We start from the raw sequence: 21,152 nt of genomic DNA on the forward strand, positions 1-21,152 counted from the left end.
ACAGCAGTGACCAGGACAATGCTGGCTCTGCCTCATGGAGCTCCCAGTGCACAAAGGACACAGATCCATCGCCCATGATGACCCAGGGTCCTCAGGGATGGGATGACAGAGCTCAAAAGGGGGTGCCTGACCCAGCCAGGAAAGTCAGTGAGGGCTTCCTGAAGGAGGTGCCAACTGAACTAAGGCTGGAAGAATGAGGTGCAGCTGATTAAGGGAAGGAGGGGGGCCAGGCGTGGTGGCTCACACCTGTAATCTCAGCACCTTGGGAGGCTAAGGTGGGTGGATCGCTTAAGTCCAGGAGTTGGAGACCAGCCTGGGCAACACAGTGAGACCCCATCTCTATAAAAATAAATAGATAAAAGAAAAAAAGGGAAGAAAAGGGCAGAGGGAACAACGTAGGCAAAGGCCTAAAGGGGGGAAGCCTAGGAGTTCCTAGAAATTTCCAGCAGCCGGTCAGGCCAGAAAGGGTGGAAACAGAAGGGCCTACAAACTAAAAAAGCAAAACTGCCAAACACTAAGGGGGACATGCCTCTCACCCTCTTCTCCCAGCTATGACCTTAAGAGTTGAAGGCCTCCATTCCTAGAGAGCCGGCTGTGGGACGCGTGGCTCCCAGAGGTACCGATAACTCAGATGTCCTGCCTAGGGGCCAAGGGGCCCCGGATGCCTGGGCTGGAAACCACAGCAGCAATTCCTGTTTTTCCTCCGTATTTAATTCGGTATCACAGGAGCACCAATAAATAGTTTCTTCCCGCCCCTGCAATCTTCCTCCTGCCCCGGGCAGGGCCTTAGGGGCCGGCGATCCCGTCGGGGGCAAGGCACCTGCAACCCAGAACGCAGCAGCTCAGGCCAGCTGAACTGCCGCGCCTGCGGAATTCCCGGGAGAGTTCCAAAGCGGTGCGTCCAAGTTTTCCGGCAGTGGGCGGGGCCTAGGAACGCCCCCGCGCCCCGCGCCGGCGGAGCCTCGAAGGGACTTCCCCCCAAGAGGGCGGGGCCACTCAGGGGGCGTGGTTTTCGTCAGCGGCTGTCACGATGACGTCCATCCAAATGCGCATGGCTTCGGGGCTCGGAGCCACCATGTAGAAAAGGCGTTCGTAGGTTTTGACACAGAAGGTCAGGCGGGGGTTGGGGCTCTGGAATAAGCAGAAAGTGAGGGTAATTCAGACAAAAGACACCGGCCACAGTCTGGGTGCGAACCCAGCCTTGCTACTTATAGTCTGTGTGGCACTGGACAAGGTACTTAAGTATCTGAATGTCAGTTTCCCTGTCTTCCCAAATGATGCCACCTACCTCACTGGGTTATAAGGATTAAATGAATTAACACAAGAAAGTGCTTAAAATTATCATATGTAGAGCGCTATTGATAAATTAGGGGCAAGATAAATTTTTTTTCTTTTTTTTTGAAACTGAGTCTGGCTCTGTCGCCAGGCTGGAGTGCAGTGGCGCAATCTTGGCTCACTGCAACCTCCACCTCTCGAGTTCAAGCGATTCTCCTGCCTCAGCCTCCCGAGTAGCTGGGACTACAGGTGTGTGCCACCACGCCCAGCTAATTTTTGTATTTTTAGTACAGACCAGGGTTTCACAGTGTTTGTCAGGATGGTCTTGATCTCTTGACCTCGTGATCCGCCTGCTTCGGCCTCCCAGAGTGCTGGGCTTACAGGCGTGAGCCACTGTGCCAGGCCGAGAAATTTAAAAGTAGGACTTATGACGCCTTCTCTCAGCCTAACTTCTCCTATATTAGAAATACAGGCATTCAAATTCCACCTCCCCAAAATCTAGGTCCCCTTGTACCTGGGAAAAGTTAGTGTCTAGAATCCGTTATTTGAGTACCCACTTGCCAATCCCAAATTGAGTAAATCCCTTATGTCCATAATCTGTTTTTAGCCCTCTCAATAACCCTGATGGAATGGGTTGATGCGTACCCATTCTACACGTGAGAAAACTCAGGCCGGCCGGGCTGGGTGGCTCACGCCTGCAATCCCAGCACTTTGGGAGGTTGAAGCGGATTGATTGCTTGAACTCAGGAGTTCAAGACCAGCCTGGGCAACATAGGGAGACCCCATCTCTACAAAAAAATACCAGAAAAACAAAACAAAACAAATTAGCTGGGTGTGGTGGCACACACATATAGTCCTAGCTACTCAGGAGGCTGAGGCAGGAGGATTGCTTGAGCCCGAGAGATAGAGGCTGCAGTGAGCTATGACTGTACCACTGCACTCCAGCCTGGTCTATGGAGCAAGAAAAAAAAAAAAGAAAAGAAAAGAAAGAAAACTAAGGCTAAAGGCTAAAGAAAGGAAGTCACTTTCCTGATGTCACATAGCTGAGATTCCAACCTAATTGCTAAAAAGCCACAGTTTGGTTATTCTCCACAGAGCTTTCTAAATATTGTATCAGTTGCCAACATTTAAATTTTTGGCACTGTGCTTTATACAAGTTCCAGTTCCTAAGTTCTCTGGGAAAAAATAAATATAAGACAATACCATGGGGCCCACTCCCACTTGGCAACTGTTGGCAGGAGCCAACTAACAACCATCTCCTTTATTTATTTTTCATTTAAAAAATAAAAAAAAAAAACAGAGATGGGATCTTGCTATGTTGACCATGCTGGTCTCAAACTCCTGGCCTCCTGCAGTCCTCCCATCTTGGTCTCCCAAAATGTTGGGATTACAGGCATGAGCCACCACGCCTGGCAGATCATCTCCTTTAGATGCTCCCAGGCTGCCCGACCCTTGCTGTGACCTCTCCATTCATTTATTCCCAGTTGGACATCAGAGTCTGCCATATTTTGGCTCTAAAACTTTTGCTCCAAGAAAATTAACAGTGACAGGCCAGGTGCGGTGGCTCACGCCTGTAATCCCAGCACTTTGGGGGGCCAAGGTGGGCAGATCATGAGGTCAGGAGTTCGAGACCAGCCTGGCCAACACAGTGACACCCCATCTCAACTAAAAATACAAAAGTTAGCCAGCTGTGGTGGCACGCCTGTAATCCCAACTACTTGGGAGGCTGAGGCAGGAGAATCGCTTGAACCCGGGAGGCAGAGGTTGCAGTGAGCCAAGATGGCGCCACCGCACTCCAGCCTGGGCGACAGAGCCAGACTCCGTCTAAAAAAAAAAAAAGAGCCACATGTGGTGCGGTGGTTCACGCCTGTAATCCCAGAACTTTGAGAGGCTGAGGTGGGCAGATCATGAGGTCAGGAGTTTGAGACCAACCTGGCCAACACAGTGAAACCCCGTCTCTACTAAAAATACAAAAATTAGCCGGGCACGGTGCCTGTAATCCCAGCTACTCAGGAGGCTGAGGCAGGAGAATTGCTTGAACCAGGGAGGCGGAGGTTGCAGTGAGCCGAGATGGCGCCACTGTACTCCAGCCTGGGCGACAGAATGAGACACCGTCTTAAAAAAAAAAAAAAGAAGAAAATTAACAGTGGCTGAAGGCCAGAGTCTGGGCTCTTAATTTTTAGTCCCTGCAGTCAGGTGACCTGTTTGTTTTCTCTGCGACAAACAGGTACTCCTATGAGTACCGTGACAGGAGAAGCTGCGGGTGGCTTTCCCCAGGATGAGCCAGGGATGAGATAAGGCCTGACTCCAACTGAGTCTCCAACTGGGAGGTCAGGGTGACATTGAGGGGCTTCACCTTGAAGGCACAGCGTAAGTGGTCATAATAGACTTCCTCAATGGCCTGGAAGTAGATGACACCTTTGAGCTTGGTCTCTTCCTTGTCTGGTAGGGGAGGTAAGAGAAAAAGAGAGCCAGTGAGAAAGGTGTGTCTGTGTGTGTCGAGGTGAGGGTCATTGGCCCTAAGTCCTGAGACTGGATTTGGGTAAGAAATATGGTGACAAGAGTCTGAAGGTCTCTAAAGGTTGGGAGGTGAGCGAATGTTAACGCTGGATGGGAGACTGGGTGCAGAAACTGGACATGATTGGGGAGTGGGGTCTGTGGAGCTGGAATCCTAGGCCCTGAATGCTCGGCCTCTGAGAAGGGAAGGAACTCAGGGAGTGCTCAAGTACTTTCTAGGTATAATCTCTAACCCTCTCAAACTCTCCTGGAGGGGTAAGTACATTTATCTCCATCTGACAGATGTGGAAACCAAGACTTAGAGAAGTTAAGGCACCCAGCACAAGTCACACAGACAGAGCTGACAAAGCCAGGACTCGCCAAGTAGAGTCAAATGGTCATACAGGTTAGGGAAGAAGGATTTGAGACAATACAAGCGTCCAAGGAGGCTGGGTGCAGTGGCTCAAGCCTGTAATCCCAGCACTTTAGGAGGCTGAGGCAGACAGATCACAAGGTCAGGAGATCGAGACCATCCTGGCTAACACAGTGAAACCCTGTCTCTACTAAAAATACAAAAAATTAGCCGGGTGTGGTGGTGGGCGGCTGTAGTCCCAGCTACTCGGGAGGCTGAGGCAGGAGAATCGCTTGAGCCGGGGAGGTGGAGGTTGCAGTGGGCTGAGATTGCGCCACTGCACTCCAGCCTGGGCGACAGAGCAAGACTCTGTCTCCAAAAAACAAAAACAAAAACAAAAACAAAAAAAAAGTGTCCAAGGAGAGGTTTGGAATAATTGATTCTCCTAGAGAAGAAGGACAAGGGCCCCAGACTCCTGGCCGTTGGGGGGCTGGGGGCAGCTGACAGTGCAGGTTCAAACTCATGGGTGTCTTAGGAACATGGGCCCTGGGAAGCTTGAATTGTACTAAACTGTTATCTATGTCCCTGAGGAGGACTGGGGGTTTGAATTCTGGGTGGCTTAAAGAGGGGCTGGGGATCTGGACTCCAGGGTCTGGAGGAGAGAGAGAGCTGGGAGCCTGGACTCCTGGGTTGTAGGGAAGTTAGGAGCTAGGGAACCAAACTTCTGGATCCTGGGGAACATGGAAAGTGGGGGCCAGGACTTCTGGTGCCTGTAGAGGAAAGGCCTCCGGAGTGGAATTCCAGCGTCCCTGGGCCCATGGTGGCCAGGCTGGGCTTACCCGCATAGTAGGCCAAGCGGCGGGCTTGGCGGTCAAAGCAGAACCATCGCTTCCTCCAGGTCTTGATGCGGCCGCCCATCTTCACCAGGGGTCCACGGCAGCAGCACCCAGACACCTGCACATGTGGGCAGTTTTCCGGGTTGTGGCCCCATCCCTCCAGATGCTGCCGGAGATCCAAGATTCGCGGGCCTGGAGGGTGGGGTGGGGTGGGCGGGGCCTGGGGAGCAAAGAGACGGGGCAGCTGATGTAAGGGGCGGGGGATTCTACAGCCTGGAGCCCCTCGAGGGGAGCAAGTCATAGCAGCTTGCGTGTAAGGTCCGCTACAGCCTTTAGAGGGTAATATTAACTAGGACCATCTGACAAATGCAACGGCTACGTGGATTGACTGTGATGCTCTGCCCAGGACTTTATGGACATCAGCTCCTTGGCACTTCATGGCAACTGTGAGCCCCATTTTACAAATGAGCAAAATGAGGTACAGAGAGATGACATAATACACCCGAGGTCACACAGAGCTTCTAGGCAGCAGAACTGGGACACGAACCCAGGTATTTCTGACCCTAGAGCTCACCCTGAAACATCAGAGGCCTATCAAAAGAAATGAAGATCGGGCCGGGTGTGGTGGCTCATGCCTGTAATCTCAGAACTTTGGGAGGCTGAGGCAGGAGGATCCCTTAGGCCTAAGAATTCAAGGGCAGCCTGGGCAACATAGTGAGATCCTGTCTCTGAAAAAAAAAAATTTTTTTTTGGAAAAAAGAAATGAAGATTGGAGCCTGTGTGGTGGCTTAAGCCTGTAATTCCAGCTACTCAGGAGGCTGCGGTGGGAGGATCCCTTGATCCCAGAAGTTGGAAACCAGCCTGGGCAACACAGAAGACCCCTTCTCTATTTTAAAAAAAAAAAAAAAAAAAAAAAGGAGAGAGAGAAGAGAAGCTATGTGCAGTGGCTCATGCCTGTAATCTCAGCACTTTGGGAAGCTGAAGTGGGAGGATCACTTGAGGCTATGAGTTGGAGACCAGCCTGGGCAATATAGTGAGACCCTATCTCTACTAAAAATCCAAAAAATTAGCTGGGCCTAGTGTTGCACACCTGTAGTTCCAGCTACTAAGGAGGCTGAGCCCAGGAGGATCACTTGAGCCCAGGAGATCGAAATTGCATTGAGCTATGATTGCACCACTGCACTCCAGCCTGGGTGATTGAGTGAGACCCTATCTCAAAAATAAAAAAGAAAGAGAGAGCTTGTTTACATTATTATTGTTGTGATGAAATTAATGAATATAATCCTTTGCTAAGTACTTTCTAGGTATAATCTCTGCCCCTTCAAACTCTCCTGAAGGGGTAAGTACATTTATCTCCGTTTCACAGATGTGGAAACCAAGACTCAGAGAGGTTAAGTCACTCGGCACAAGTCACACAGCCAGAGCTGACAGAGCCAGGACTCACCAGGTAGAGTGGTCACCTCAGATGGTCATACAGGTTGGGGAGGAGGATTTAAGGCAATACAAGTGTCCACTATTTATGAGAGCCTGACCATGAGCTGGTCTGATCCAATCTATTCTTCCCAAATAATCCCTGCAAACAGTGGTATGATTCCGGAGGTCAAACTGAGGTTCAGGGTAGTACATCTCAGATTTCTTCAAGCAAGCAGATCCGCTGGGGATTTTGTTAAAATGTTAAAATGCAGACTCTGATTCAGTCATTTCAGGGTGGAGTCTGGAGTAGAGGGAGAGGTTCTGCATGTCTGACAAGCTCCCAGGTGGGCCCTGATGCTGCTGTTCCACCAGCCACACTTTGAGTGTCAAGGAGTTAGAAAACTGAAGCAGGATGGGTGCGGTGGCTCACACGTGTAATCCCAGCACTTTGGGAGGCCAAGAGGGGAGGATCACTTAAACCCAGGAGTTTGAGACCAGCCTGGGGCAACATGGCGAAACCCCGTCTCTACAAAAAATACAAAAATTAGGCTGGGCGTGGTGGCTCACGCCTACAATCCCAGCACTTTGGGAAGCCAAGGTGGGGGGATCACCTGAGGTCGGGAGTTCGAGACCAGCCTGACCAACATGGAGAAACCCTGTCTCTGCTGAAAATACAAAATTAGCCAGGCGTGGTGGCGCATGCCTGTAATCCCAGCTACTCAGGAGGCTGAGGCAGGAGAATCGCTTGAACTCGGGAGGTGGAGGTTGCGGTGAATCAAGATGGCACCATTGCACTCCAGCCTTGGCAACAAGAGCGAAACTCCATCTCAAAAAAAAAATACAAAAATACAAACATTAGCCAGGCGTGGTGGTGTGTGCCTAGGATCCCGGCTAATTAGGAGGCTGAGGTGGGAGGATCGCTTGAGCCCAGGAGGTGGAGGTTGCAGTGAGCCGAGATCACACCACGGCACTCCAGGCTGGGTGACAAAGGGAGACCATGTCTCAAAAAAAAAAAAAAGAAAAGAAAGAAAACTGAAGCAAGGCCAGAGCAAGAAGGGATGAGAAACAGAGATGAGATTTACTGGTTGGAGACAGGAGAGTGAGGTGGGGAAATGAGAAGGATTAGGGAGGAGGGAAAGGAAGGGAGGGAAAGGCCAGGTTTAAAGAGCACCCGCTGGGCCTGCAATCTCCCCAAATCCACACAGGAAGACCAAGGATCACCACCGTGTGTGGAAGCTCCCGCTCTGTGTCAGGCACTATGCCAAGTGGTCACTGTGATTACCTCGTTTCTTCTCCAAAACAACCCATTAATGTTCCTGCTAGACAGATCAAGAAACTGAGGCTTTAAGAAGAGGTGACTCTCCAAGGTCACCAAACTAGGACGTAGGGGAGCCGGGCCCCAATCTAGGAGGAGACCAGGGATGGGCTTGGGACTCCACCACTGCCCGGCTGTGTCACCTCCACAGAACTCCTGCCCCTCTGGGAGCCTCAGTTCCCTATGCTAAAACACCAGGGTTATCACAGCACTCTCCTCTAGGGCTGTTTCAAGGATGAGCTGGCTGCCCTCAGGGTCTCTCACCTAGAGGTTCCTCTTCTAGGTGTGAAGCCCAGGGACACACTTGCTCACGTGCACAAAAGATAGCAGGGGTGTACGGCAGGGGACAAAGCACACAGCAGGGGACTGTTTAATAAATGATGATGCTAGAAGCCCGGCAGAACACCAGAGCAGGAGCAATTCTGTTTGTTTGTTTGTTTGTTTTGAGACAGAGTCTCACTCTATCACCCAGGCTGGAGAGCAGTGGTGTGATCTTGGCTCATTGCAACCTCTGCTTCCCAGTTCAAGCGATTCTTCTGCCTCAGCCTCTCGGGTAGCTGTGACTATAGGCACATGCCACCACGCCCAGATAATTTTTGTATTTTCAGTAGAGACGGGGTTTCTCCATGTTGGTCAGGCTGGTCTCGAACTCCTGACCTCAGGTGATCTGCCCACCTCAGCCTCCCAAAGTGCTGGGATTACAGGCGTGAGCCACCGCGCCCGGCCTGTGCTTCGTTTTTAATGAGCACAAGCTTATGCCTAACAACGCAGAAGACCCCACTGCCGTTCCTGCCTTATTTTGCTCCCTGGCTCCTATCAGCCTCTGACATGCTATTTATTTTACATATTGATGTTGCTTTGTGTCCATCTTCCCCCTTAAAACATCAGCTTCCCCCAAAGGTGGGGATTGTTATCTTGGTCACTGCTATGACCCAGGGTCTAGCACACAGTAGGCACTCAATAAATATGGGCTGAAATGAATAAGGGAAGGACAGATGGTGGTAAAAACAAAAAGGTTGGGAAGGATGTGCTTATTTATGAGACAAATTCACAAAATATGGCTTGACTGGTGCATGTGGAAAAGTATAAACACAGATTTGAAGGCTTCTCAGCAGTAGAAGTGAGATCAGGAAGAAAGTGACCACTTTCTTAATACTTTATCTATCATTCTTTTTTTTTTTTTTGAGGCAGGGTCTCACTCTGTCACTGAAGCTGGAGTGCAGTGGGGCGATCATAGCTCACTGCAGCCTCCACCCACTGGGCTCAAGCAATCCTCCCACCTTAGCCTTTTCCCGAGTAGCTGGGACCAAAGGCATGCACCACCACACCTGCTAATTTTTTAAATTTCTGTAGAGATGAGGGTCTGACTATGTTGCCCAGGCTGGTCTCCAGCTCCGGGACTCAAGTGATCCTCCCACCTCGCCCTCTCAAAGTGCTGAGATTATAGGCGTGAGCTATGGTGCCTAGCTTTATCATTCTTTATAACAAAACGCATTGATTCTATGAATGTTATTAGTATAGGCAAAAATGTAATTTATGTAAGGGAGTTGTCAGCTAAATCAAGAATGTGAAAAAGTCAACAGGATAAATTATTTGATTATTTCCACAAATAAATAGCATTTTTTTTAATGGGGAGGCGGAACTGTTAGAGATTAAAAGATTTAAGAGACATTAAACCAAATGCATAGTGTGTGCTTTGCATATAGATTCAAATAAATCAACTGTGAAAAGATATTTTGGGTCAGGCATGATGGCTCAGGCCTATAATCTCAGCACTTTGGCCAGAAGGGAGGCTCGAGGCCAGGAATTCAATACCAGCCTGGCCAACATAGTGTCTCTACTGTTAAAAATGGAAAACAAGGCCAGGCACGGTAGCTCATGCCTGTAATGCCAGCACTTTGGGAGGCCAAAGCGGGTGGATCACCTGAGGTCAGGAGTTCAAAACCAGCCTGGCCAACATGGTGAAACCCCGTCTCTACTATAAATACAAAATTAGCCAGGCATGGTGGTGGGCGCCTGTAATCCTAGCTACTCCAGAGGCTGAGGCGGGAGAATCGCTTGAACCCTGGAGGCGGAGATTGCAGTGAGCCGAGATTGTGCTACTGCACTCCAGCTTGGGCAACAAAGTGAGACTCCATCTTGGAAAAAAAAAAAAAAAAAAGGAAAAGAAAAATAATAAATAAATTTTTAAAAACATATTTTGGAGACAATGAGAGAAATGTGAATATGGACTATATATTACGATATAATGAAATTAATAATCTTATAAGATGTGACAATGGAATTTTTGTTACGTTGAAAAAAAAAAAAACCTATTGGCCAGGCACAGTGGCTTACACTTTTAATCCCAGCACTTTTTGAGGCCAAGGCACACAGATCACCTGAGGTCAGGAGTTCGAGACCAGCCCGGACAGCATGGCAAAACCCCATCGCTACTAAAAACAAACAAAAAAAATAAATGGGTGTGGTGGTGGGCACCTGTACTCCCAGCTACTCAGGAGGCTGAGGTAGAAGAATCGCTTGAACCAGGGAGGCAGAGGTTCCAGTGAGCTGAGATCACATCACTGCACTCTAGCCTGGGCGACAAGAGTAAAACTCTGTCCCCCAAAAAACAAGCCTATCTATTGGAGATACACAGTGATGTTTGAGTGAAAGGATACAATATTTTGCTTTAAAATATTTCAGTGCAGAGTGGGATGTAGGTATGGGATTAGTAAAATAAAATTGGTGGCTGGGCACCAATGCCCTAGAATTATTCTTATAATTCTAGCAGCTTGGAGGCTGGGATGGGAGGATTGTTTGAGGCCAGGAGTTTGAGATCAGCCTGGACAACATAGCAAGACTCTATCTCTACAAAAATAAAATACATTAAAAATATAGGAGTGCAGAAGACTTATGAGAAAAAAAGAAAAATATTAAAAATAAAAATAAAATATATATACCTAGTACATACACAAATTAAAATGTTAAATAAAATACATAAAAAGTTGGCAAGTACAAGATTCAATATTGAAAATGATTAAAGCTGCGCAGTGGGTACCTGGGGGTCTATTAATCTACTCCTTCTCTCATGCATATGCTTGAATATTTCTATCATAAAAAGGTTTTTTGTTTTTTTTTTTTTTTTTTGAGACGGAATCTTGGTCTGTCACCAAGACTGGAGTGCAGTGGTGTGATCTTGGCTCACTGCAACCTGCACCTCCCAGGTTCAAGCAATTCTCTGCCTCAGCCTCCTGAGTAGCTGGGATTACAGGTGCCCGCCACCATGCCCGGCTAATTTTTTGTATTTTTAGTAGAGACGGGGTTTCACCATCTTGGCCAGGCTGGTCTTGAACTCCTGACCTCATGATCCACCCACCTCAGCCTCCCAAAGTGCTGGGATTACAGGCATGAGCCACTGCGCCCAGCCTAAAAAGTTTTTTAAATAAATAAAAATAAAAACAGTTTTTTGGTTTTGATTTTTTTTTTTTTTTTGAGACAGATTTTCACTCTTATTGCCAAGGCTGGAGTGTAGTGGTACAATCTCGGCTCACCGCAACCTCCACCTGCCGGTTCAAGTGATTCTCATGCCTCAGTCTCCCGAGTAGCTGGGATTACAGGCATGTGCCACCATGCCCGGCTAATTTTTGTATTTTTCGTAGAGATGGGGTTTCACCATGCTGGCCAGGCTGGTTGCAAACTCAGGTGATCCACCCGCCTTGGCCTCCCAAAGTGCTGGGATTACAGGCATGAGCCACTGCACCCAGCCAAAAACAAAATTTTAAATGACTTTTTAAAGTTCCAGCATGGACTGGGCCTGGTGGTTCACGCTATAATCCCAGTACTCTGGGAGGCTGAGGCAGGAGGATTGCTTGAGGCCAGCAGTAAGTCCCAGCATGGACTTGTCCTCCTTCTGTACTGACTGCTGACATTGTCACCAATGTACAGAAGAGGAAAATGAGGCACAGTAGAGCAAGTTACCCGAGGACCTGCCACACATGGAGATGACCATCATCGGGTCATGGGAACAGGAACTGGTCCTCTGCAGTTCCCTTTCCCTTGCCAAGCCCAGGACAATTTTCTGTTCAATTGGAGGAGAGGAAAGGGTCAGATGTCAGAAAGGGCATAGGTCAGGGGGAGAAACAGATGCAGGGAGAGGTGGGCGTGAAGGCGGGGGTGGGACTGACCGTGATGGCAGGAACAGCAGGGCCTGAGGAACCTTCCATGCCCCTTCTTGTTCCTTCCTGTGGATTCAGGATGAAGCACTCAATGAGGATGCCAGCCCATAAGATGGTAGGGTGGCTGGAGAATATCCTAGCTTCTCTGTTCTGAGGGTACAGGGACTGGGGGCCTGGACTCCTGGGTATGAGGGAGGATGGGCTGGGGGCCTGGACTCCTGGGTCTGAGGGTGGAGGGGCTGGGGGCCTGGACCCCTGGGTCTGAGGGAGGTGGAGTTGGGGGTCTCCCAGGTCTGAGGGAGGAGAGGCTGGGGCAGTCTTCTGTTCCTAAGAGGATGGCCTGGGCTCTCACCCGGGCCTTGAGCAGCCGCTCCCTCTCCGCCATGGCCTGCTGCAGGAGCCGCTCCATGTGGGCAATGTCTGGATGGATGGCCCCACAGCTAGGAGGAGGGAACACAGACGGGGTGGGTTACAGTGGCTGGGCCTCTTCTTCCATCTCCCCACCTTCTCTCTGATGTCTCACCTATTCCCACGGCCACAGTTCAGCAGCTGGTAGAGGGGGTATCTGCCGGAGTCCCCCACTGCTGGCGGGAGAGCTGAGGCCTCCAGGGATTCTAGGGTAGAGGGGACCAGGTTACAGGGCTGGATACACCCTGGCCTGAGCCTGTCCACTTCTCCCCTGCAGGCATAGGTGCGGGTTTCCTCCATCCTCTGCTGCAGGATGAGTGCTGATGCGGGAAGGAAGTGGGGAACAGGGGGATCCTCACCAGTACAATGGAAGGACAGAGGTCGGGGGGATCCTCTCTGGCTCCCCCTCTCTCCCCTTTTCCGGGGCAGGCTCCCAGTCCTCTGGAGGCCAATGGAGCCCTGAAAACGCAAAAGGCTCATGAGCATAGGAAAAAGGCTTGATCTCCACCCTAAGTCAGAGCACTGCCCAGTGAAACTACCACCCAGTCAGCACAAATCAAAACACTACTGTCCATGTGCTGAGTGAAAGGACCTCACAGGGGTATGATCCCATTTATAAGAAATATCAAGCTGAGCACAGTGGCTTATGCCTGTAATCCCAGCAGTTTGGGAGTCCAAGGCAGGTGGATCACCTGAGGCCGGGAGCTCGACACCAGCCTGGCCAATATGGTGAAACCCCATCTCTACTAAAAATACAGAAATTAGCCGGGCATGGTGGCACGCGCCTGTAGTCCCAGCTACTCGGGAGGCTGAGGCAGAAGAATCGCTTGAACCCGGGAGGTGGAGATTGCAATGAGCTGAGATCGCGCCACTGTACTCCAGCCTGGGCGACAGAGCAAGACTCTGTCTCAAAAAAAAAAAACACAGAAAAGAAAAAAAAAAAACGTCCGGAACAGGCAAATTAACATAGAAATGGGAAGTAGAATTGTGGTTGCCCGGACTGGGGTAGATCAGGGAACCGAGAGGCTAAGGGATGCAGGGTTTCTTTTGGGGGATAATGAAAATGTTCTAAAATTGATTGTGGTAATGTTTGCGCAACGTTGAATATACTAAAAGACAGAACTGTACATTTTAAATGAATGAATTGTATAGGGACGTGAATTATGCCTCAATAAAACTCTTTCTAAAAATCCCACTGTGGGCCAGGTGTGGTGGCTCACACCTGTAATCCCAGCACTTTGGGAGGCCGAGGCGGGTGGATAACTTGAGGTCAGGCGTTCGAGACCAGCCAGGCCAACATGGTGAAACCCCGTCTCTACTAAAAATACAAAAATTAGCCAGGCGTGGTGGCACATGCCTGTAATCCCAGCTTTTCAGGAGGCTGAGGCAGGAGAATTGCTTGAACCTGGGAGGCAAATGTTCCAGTGAGCCGAGATCTCGCCACTGAAATCCAGGCTGGACGACAGAGCGAGACTCTGTCTCAAAAAAAAAAAAGTCCCACTGCAGCCAGGCGCAGTGGCTCACACCTATAATGCCAGCACTTTGAGGCTGAGGCAGGCAAATTGCTTGAGCCCAGGAGTTGGAGATGAGCCTGGGCAACATGGTGAAACTCTGTCTCTACAAAAAAATAGAAAAATTAGCTGGGCATAGTGGCACGTGCCTGCAGTCCCAGCTACTGTGGAGGCTGACGTGGAAGGATCGCTTGAACCCCGGAGGTCAAGGTTGCAGTGAGCTGAGATTGTGCCACTGCGCTCCAGTCTGGGCGACAGAGTGACAGCCTGTCTCAAAAAAAATAAATAAGTAAAACAAAAAAACAAAAAACCCACCGTGCTGGTGGCTATGTAGGAAACCCAGATGCCCTCACATGATACTGGGGGTGTTCTACTGGAACAAGCTTTATGGAGGGCAACTTGGCTTTTTAAAAAAAATCTGAATGACAAATGCATAAACCATGGAGCCCCAATTCCAATTCTAGAAATTCAGCGGATGGATACACTCATACACATGCAAAGTGATCTGAGTTCAAGGTGATTCCCTGCAGTGCCATCTGTGCTAGCAAAAGCCTGGAGACCACCTAAATGCCCATCAGAAGGGGACAAGGTAAATGAACCATGGCTTATGCACTCCATAGACCTTTTTTTTTTTTTTTTTGAGTTGGAGTCTCACTCTGTTGCCCAGGCTGGAGTGCAGTAGCACAATCTCGGCTCATTGCAACCTCCGCCTCCTGGGTTCAAGCGATTCTCCTGCCTCAGCCTCACGAGTAGCTGGGATTACAGGCATGTGCCACCACGCCAGGCTAATTTTTGTATTTTTAGTAGAGATGGGGTTTCACCATATTGGCCAGGCTGGTCTCGAACTCCTGACTTTGAGTGATCCACCTGTCTCGGCCTCCCAAAGTGCTGGGATTACAGGCGTGAGCCACCGCACCCAGGTGACTCTAAGGACAATTCTGCAGTGTAGAACAAGAGGAAGATGCATCCTACATCCAGATAGAACATAATATCCAAAAAAGAAAAGAAAAAAAACAGAACATAATATCCAAGAGAAAACCAAGGCCAGGTGTGGTAGCATGCACCTGTAGTCCCAGCTACTCAGGAGGCTGAGGTGGGAGGATCACTTGAGCCCAGGAGGTTGACGCTGCAGTGAGCCATGATCATGCCACTGCTCTCCAGCCTGGGCGACAGTGAGATCTATCAAAGTTTTTTTTGTTGTTGTTGTTAAAGCAAGTACAGAACAGCGTAGAATAAACTAGGTATGCATAAAAGAGGGAGAAAGTACATACATGACTAGCTGTGTCAACACAGAATATCTCTGGGGAACACATGGGAAATTGGTAACCCTGGTGGCCCTCAGGAAGTGAACGGCGTAGGAGGGGGAACAAGAGCCGCAGAGTCTTCTCTGAATATCCTCCCACACCGTGTGAATTTTGAACGAGGAGAATGTTAACTTTTTAAAAGAAAATAAACATGACAACTAAATGCAACCTGTGTTCCTGAGCCAAGAAAAAAAAAGTTTGGTTTTTTTTGTGAATTTTTTGCTAGAAAAAACACTGGTGGGGCCAGGAACAGTGGCTCATGCCTGTAATCCCAGCACTCTGGAAGGCCGAGGCAGGCAGATCACCTGAGGTCAGGAGTTCGAGACCAGCCTGGCCAACATGGTGAAACCCCGTCTCTACTAAAAATACAAAAATAAGCTGGGTGTGGTGGTGGGCACCTGTAATTCCAGCTACTCGGGAGTCTGAGGCAGGAGAATCACTTGAACCAGGGAGGCAGTGGTTGCAGTGAGCCGAGATCACACCACTGCACTCCAGCCTGAGCGGCAGAGCAAGACTCTGCCAAAAAGGAAAAAAAAAAAAGAAAAAGAGAGCAAGAGAGAGAAAAAGGAAGGAAGGAAGGAAGGGAGGGAGGAAGGGAGGGAGGGAGGGAAAAACATTGGTGGAACAACTGACAAAATACAAATAAGGTCTGTGGATTCTAATAGTGTTGTCTCAGTGTTAGTTTCCTGAAATCGATCATTGAACTGTGGTTGTGTAAGAGAATGGGCTTGACATTAGGTAGTAAATTTAGGAATATTTAGGGGTTAAGGGGAATCATGGGTAAGAAAATAATGGGCCAGGCATGAAGGCTCACACCTGTAATCCTAGCACTTTGGGAGGTCCAGGGAAGGCAGATCACTTTAGCTCAGGAATTTGAGACCAGACTGGGGCAATATAGTGAGACCCCATGTCTACAAAGAATACAAAAATTAGCCTGGCGCATGTCTGTAATCCCAGCTACTTGGGGGGCTGAGGCAGGAGAATCGCTTGAGCCTGGGAGGTAGAGGCTGCAGTGAGCCAAGATCGCACCATTACACTCCACTCCAGCCTGGGCGACAGAGCGAGACTGTCTCAAAAATTGAAAACTAAAAAAAATAAAAACTCTGGGAGTTGAGAAATGTTAGCTCCACTTCACAGAGAAGAAACTGAGGCTCAAATCCCCGTGCTTTACTTGACTTTTTCCTTCCTTCCAGCCACATTCCCAGCACTTCCTAGCTGGGAGATATTAGATACTTGGCACTGAGGAACCAAGTGGGCAGGTCAGACCCCAGCTTTGTCTGCAGGGCACTTATGTTGTAGGCCTGCATAAGCCATCAGCAGGCCATAGAAACAGGCCGGTTCGGGTTCAAATCCCAGCTCTGCCACTTCCTGGGTGCATGACGTAGGCAAGTCATTTCTCTTCTCAAGCGAGGTGTCCTCTCTGTAAAGTGGGTAACATCTCACTGCCCTTCCTGGGTTGTTGCAAGGATTAAATAAGTGACCTCCTGCAATGCATGTAGAAGCATGCGTGGCCCCCAGGTGAGATCCAGGAGCTAAGCAATGATCCACATTGGTGGGTACAGGGTGCACCTGGGCTTAGAGGCCTTCTGTGCACAGGGGCCAACAACTCATGTGACAACTCCATAGGACTGGACATGGCGTCCCACCAAGTATTTTCATATATGCAATTTACTAATAAGGGTAATTGCTATCCTAAGTCACGTTGCCTGGCAACACAGCTGACACCTACCTTCATCAGGTTTCCAGGGGAAGCAGCCAGAAAGTTAATTTCCCATACAGAAGAACATCTGCTAACCCTTCACCCAAATAATAACGGAACCTGCTTGTGAGGGTTCTTCCCAAGAAAAAATGAAATTTTATATATTAGGTTGAGCCAGGGGAATTGCCAGTATACGACTGTTTCTTGCCTCCAAATATTAGCAATTCCATAAGGTTCAAAGTGATAAAATGGTTTAGAACAGACCCTGACCTATATTAAGTGCTTTAAAATTAGTGTTATTAATATTGATTAATAAATAACAAGATTTTTTTTTTAAGATGGAGTCTCGCTCTGTTGCCCAGGCTGGCATGCAGTGGTGCGACCTTAGCTCACCGAAACCTCCATCTCCTGGGTTCAAACTATTCTCCTGCCTCAGCCTCCCGAGAAACTGGGATTATAGGCACGCACCAGCACACCCAGCTAATTTTTTTTTTTTTTTTTTTGAGACAAGGTCTCGCTCTGTTGCCCAGGCTGGAGTGCTGTGGCATGATCTCAGCTCACTGCAACCTCCGCCTCCCAGGTTCAAGCAATTCTCCTGCCAAAGCCTCCTGAGTAGCTGGGACTAGGCTAATTTGTTGTATTTTTAGTAGAGACAGGGTTTCACCATGTTAGCCAGGCTGGTCACGATCTCCTGACCTTATGACCTGCCTGCCTCTGCCTCCCAAAATGCTAGGATTACCAGCGTGAGCCACTGCACCTGGCCGGTTTTTTTTGTTTTGTTTTTTTTTTGAGACGGACTCTTGCTCTGTCACCCAGGCTGGAGAGCAGTGGCATGATCTCGGCTCACTGCAACCTCTGCCTTCCGGGTTCAAGCGATTCTTCTGTCTCAGCCTCCCAAGTAGCTGTGACTACAGGCGTGCACCACACCCGGCTAATTTTTGTATTTTTAGTAGAGACGGGGTTTCACCATGTTGGCCAGGCTGGTCTCGAACTCCTGACCTCGTGCTCCGCCTGTCTCCGCCTCCCAAAGTGCTGGGATTACAGGTGTGAGCCACTGCGCCCAGCCAATTTTTTGTATTTTTAGTAGAGATGGGGTTTCACCAAGTTGGCCAGGCTGGTCTTGAACTCCTGCCCTCAAGGGATCCACCCACCTCGGCCTCTCAAAGTGCTGGATTACAGGCATGAGCTGACGCACACTGTTATTATTTATTTATTTTTAAGACAAAGTCTCACTCTGTCGCCCAGGTCTGGAACTCCTGACCTCAGGTGATCCATCTGCCTCAGCCTCCCAAAATGCTGGGGTTACAGGCATGAGCCACCAAGCCCAGCCCACACACTGGTATTCTTAACAGTATTGCTTAAACTGCAAAAAAACCCTCAAATCACCATCTGCAGAGGGAGAGCTGTTCCATGCCCCCAGAGTAGAATTGTGAAGCCCAGAGTGATTAAGAACCTACGCTCTAGGAGGCTGGGTGTGGTGGCTCACACCTATAATCCCAGCACTTTAGGAGGCCGAGGCAGGAAGATAGCTTGAGCTCAGGAGTTCGAGACCAGCTTGGGCAACATGGCAAAACCCTGTCTCTACAGACACACACACACACACACACACACACACACATGCACACACACACACACACACACACACAAATTAGATGGGTGTGGTGGCTGTAGTCCCAGCTACTCTGGAGGCTGAGGTGGGAGGATGGCTTGAGCCTGGGAGGCAGATCATGTCACTGCACTCTGGCCTGGGTGACAGAGCCAGACCCTATCTCAAAAAAAAAAAAAAAAAAAAAGGAAAAAAGAACCTAAGTTCTGAAAACAGAGTACCTGGGTTCAAATCCCAGCTCTGCCACATACTAGTTGGTTAAACAACTTAACCTCTCTGTCTTGGTTCTTGGTGTTTTTGCCTATAACATGGAAACAAGAACCTAGCTCACAGATGTGTTGCAAAGACAAATCAGTAAGCCAATCAGCATGAAGCATTTGTAACCATGCCTTGCACACTATAATGACTCAATAAAACCATTGTTATTATTATTGCTATTGTTAATGTTATTATTATTATTATTGTAAAGTCATTAAAAATGAGGCAACTGTAAATGTATCAATATAAAACAATCTCCAAGATAGAGTTAAGTTAAAAAATAAAAACCAGTGGGCCAGGCACAGTGGCTCACACCTGTAATCCCAGCACTTTGGGAGGCCAAGGTGGGCAGATCACCTGAGGTCAGGAGTTCGAGACCAGCCTGGCCAACATGGCAAAACCCCATCTCTACTAAAAATACAAAAATTAGCCAGGCATGGTGGCACATGCCTGTAATCCCAGCTACTCAGGAGGCTGAGGCTGGAGAATCGCTTGAACCCAGGAGGCGGAGGTTGCAGTGAGTTGAGATCGCACCATTGCACTCCAGCCTGGCAATAAGAGTGAAACTCTGTCTCAAAATAAATAAATAAATAAAATAAAAGCCAGTGAGACCCTATCTCTACAAATTGGACCCATGCGCGGTGGCTCATGCCTGTAATCCCAGCAATTTGGGAGGCTAAAACAAGAGGACCATTTGAGCCTAAGGGTTCAAGACCAGCTTGGGCAAAAGGGAGACCCCAACTCTACAAAAATAACTTCAAAAATCAGCTGTGTATGGTGGTGTGTGGTGCGTGCCTGTGGTCCCAGCTACTCAAGGAGGATCACCTGAGCCTGGGAGGTTGAGGCTGCAGTGAGCTGTGATCCCACCATTGCACTCTAGCCTGGGCAACAGAGTGAGACTCCGTCAAAAAAAAAAAGCTAGAAGAGGACTTGAAATGTTCTCAACACACAGAAATGATAAATACTTGAGGTGATAGATACCCCAATACCCTGACTTATTACACATTCTATGCATGTAATATCATATGTACCCCATAAATATGCCCCAAATATATCATTTTTAAAAAGAAAAGCCAACTAGTAGCTAATATACACATTTTTCAGAAGGACAGGTTGAATATCCCTTCTCCAAAATACTTGGGACCAGAAGGGTTTCAGATTTGGGATTTTTTTTCAGATTTTGGAATATTTGGGTTGAGCATCCCTAACCTAAAACTCTGAAACCCAAACTGCTCCAATGTGCATTTCCTTGGAGTATCACGTAGGCACTCAAAGAGTTTCAGATTTTTGAGCATTTTGGATTAGGGATTTCTTTTGTTTGTTTTTTGAGACAAAGTCTCACTCTGTCGCCCAGGCTGGAGTACAGTGGCATAATCTCGGCTCACTGCAACCTCTGCCTTCTCAGGTTCAAGTAATTCTCGTGCCTCAGCCTTGCATCACCATGCCTGGCTAATTTTTGTATTTTTAGTAGAGATGGGGTTTCACCATATTGGCCAGGCTGGTCTCGAACTCCTGACCTCAGGTCATCCGCTTGCCTTGGCCTCCCAAAGTGCTGGGATTACAGGCATGAGCCACCATGCTGGGCGCCTGTTTTAACTATAAATGAGCTGCCCCCCCACCACCCCCGCAGTTTTAAGGAAGTCTAGAAGGATTCTCAAAACACAAGTAGCTGCGTTACTTCTGAGAAGGGGAGACCTTATTAAAATATGCTGTTTGGTTGCTTTTAAAATCTACTCCTGGGTGCACATGTTCCCATTTCGCCAGGGCAGGGGTGGGTGTTACACAGAAAAAAAATAACAATAATAAAGCTGGAGTCATAGGAATAACCCTTGGCCAACCTTCCCTATCCCCCACCGGCCCCGTACAGAAAATCAGAGTGGAAGTTCTGGAGACCCCAGTTCAGGGACTCTGCTCTTAGCCCCTCCCTCCTCACTGACCAATAAGACATATGGGGAAACAGAGGCAGTGGGGGAGGCACCTGCAGGGAGCTGTGGACAGAAAAGAGGCAGGAAGAAGTAGGGGTGGCAGCGGAGTGGGCCACAGCATCCTGGAGCACCAGCAGCTGGCGGTCTGTCTTCTGGGTGAACAGCAGCTGCAAGAGACGGGGTGAAGGTTCGTGGGAGCAGGAGAGACCCCAGAGCAACTGCCAGTTTCCACGTGCTCTGGCCCATGCCTCTAGTGCCACCCATTTCTCAGAAAGAAAAACTAAGGAGAGATAGAATGTGGTCCTTCGTGTCCAGTCTCCCAGTGTAGGGCTGTGGGCAGAGACTCCTGGCTCCCTGAGGAGGGGCTGGGGGCCTGGACTCCTGGGTCTGAGGGAGGTGGGGCTGGGGCCTAGACTCCTGGGTCTGAGAAAGGAGGGGCTGGGGCCTGGACTCCTGAGTCTGAGGGAGGAGGGGCTGGGGCCTGGACTCCTGAGTCTGAGGGAGGAGGGGCTGGGGCCTGGACTCCTGAGTCTGAGGGAGGAGGGGCTGGGGCCTGGACTCCTGGGTCTGAGGGAGGAGGAGACTCGGGGCAGGACC

The 21,152-nt window shown here is 49.1% G+C and overlaps 1 protein-coding gene across 3 annotated transcripts in view; it reads right to left on the minus strand.

Annotated features, from left to right (window-relative positions):
- Positions 1-689: 689 nt before the first annotated feature.
- The window catches only part of PHLDB3 (pleckstrin homology like domain family B member 3), a 31,881-nt gene continuing 11,418 nt past the window's right edge, over positions 690-21,152 (minus strand). The window contains exons 9-16 of one of the 3 annotated variants that reach the window (XM_008970842.4): positions 20,609-20,722; positions 12,612-12,711; positions 12,368-12,458; positions 12,197-12,284; positions 11,854-11,910; positions 4,963-5,179; positions 3,632-3,717; positions 690-1,131 (exon numbers count right to left, since the gene is read on the minus strand). In XM_008970842.4, coding sequence (XP_008969090.2) covers positions 997-1,131; positions 3,632-3,717; positions 4,963-5,179; positions 11,854-11,910; positions 12,197-12,284; positions 12,368-12,458; positions 12,612-12,711; positions 20,609-20,722 — 888 coding nt within the window. In that variant the 3' untranslated portion in view covers positions 690-996. The remainder of the gene's footprint in view (positions 1,132-3,631; positions 3,718-4,962; positions 5,180-11,853; positions 11,911-12,196; positions 12,285-12,367; positions 12,459-12,611; positions 12,712-20,608; positions 20,723-21,152) is intronic. The other 2 variants (XM_063600347.1, XM_063600348.1) reach the window with 2 other exon arrangements.

This window comes from Pan paniscus, chromosome 20, assembly GCF_029289425.2.
Source record: "Pan paniscus chromosome 20, NHGRI_mPanPan1-v2.0_pri, whole genome shotgun sequence".
NCBI classification, from domain to species: domain Eukaryota; kingdom Metazoa; phylum Chordata; class Mammalia; order Primates; family Hominidae; genus Pan; species Pan paniscus.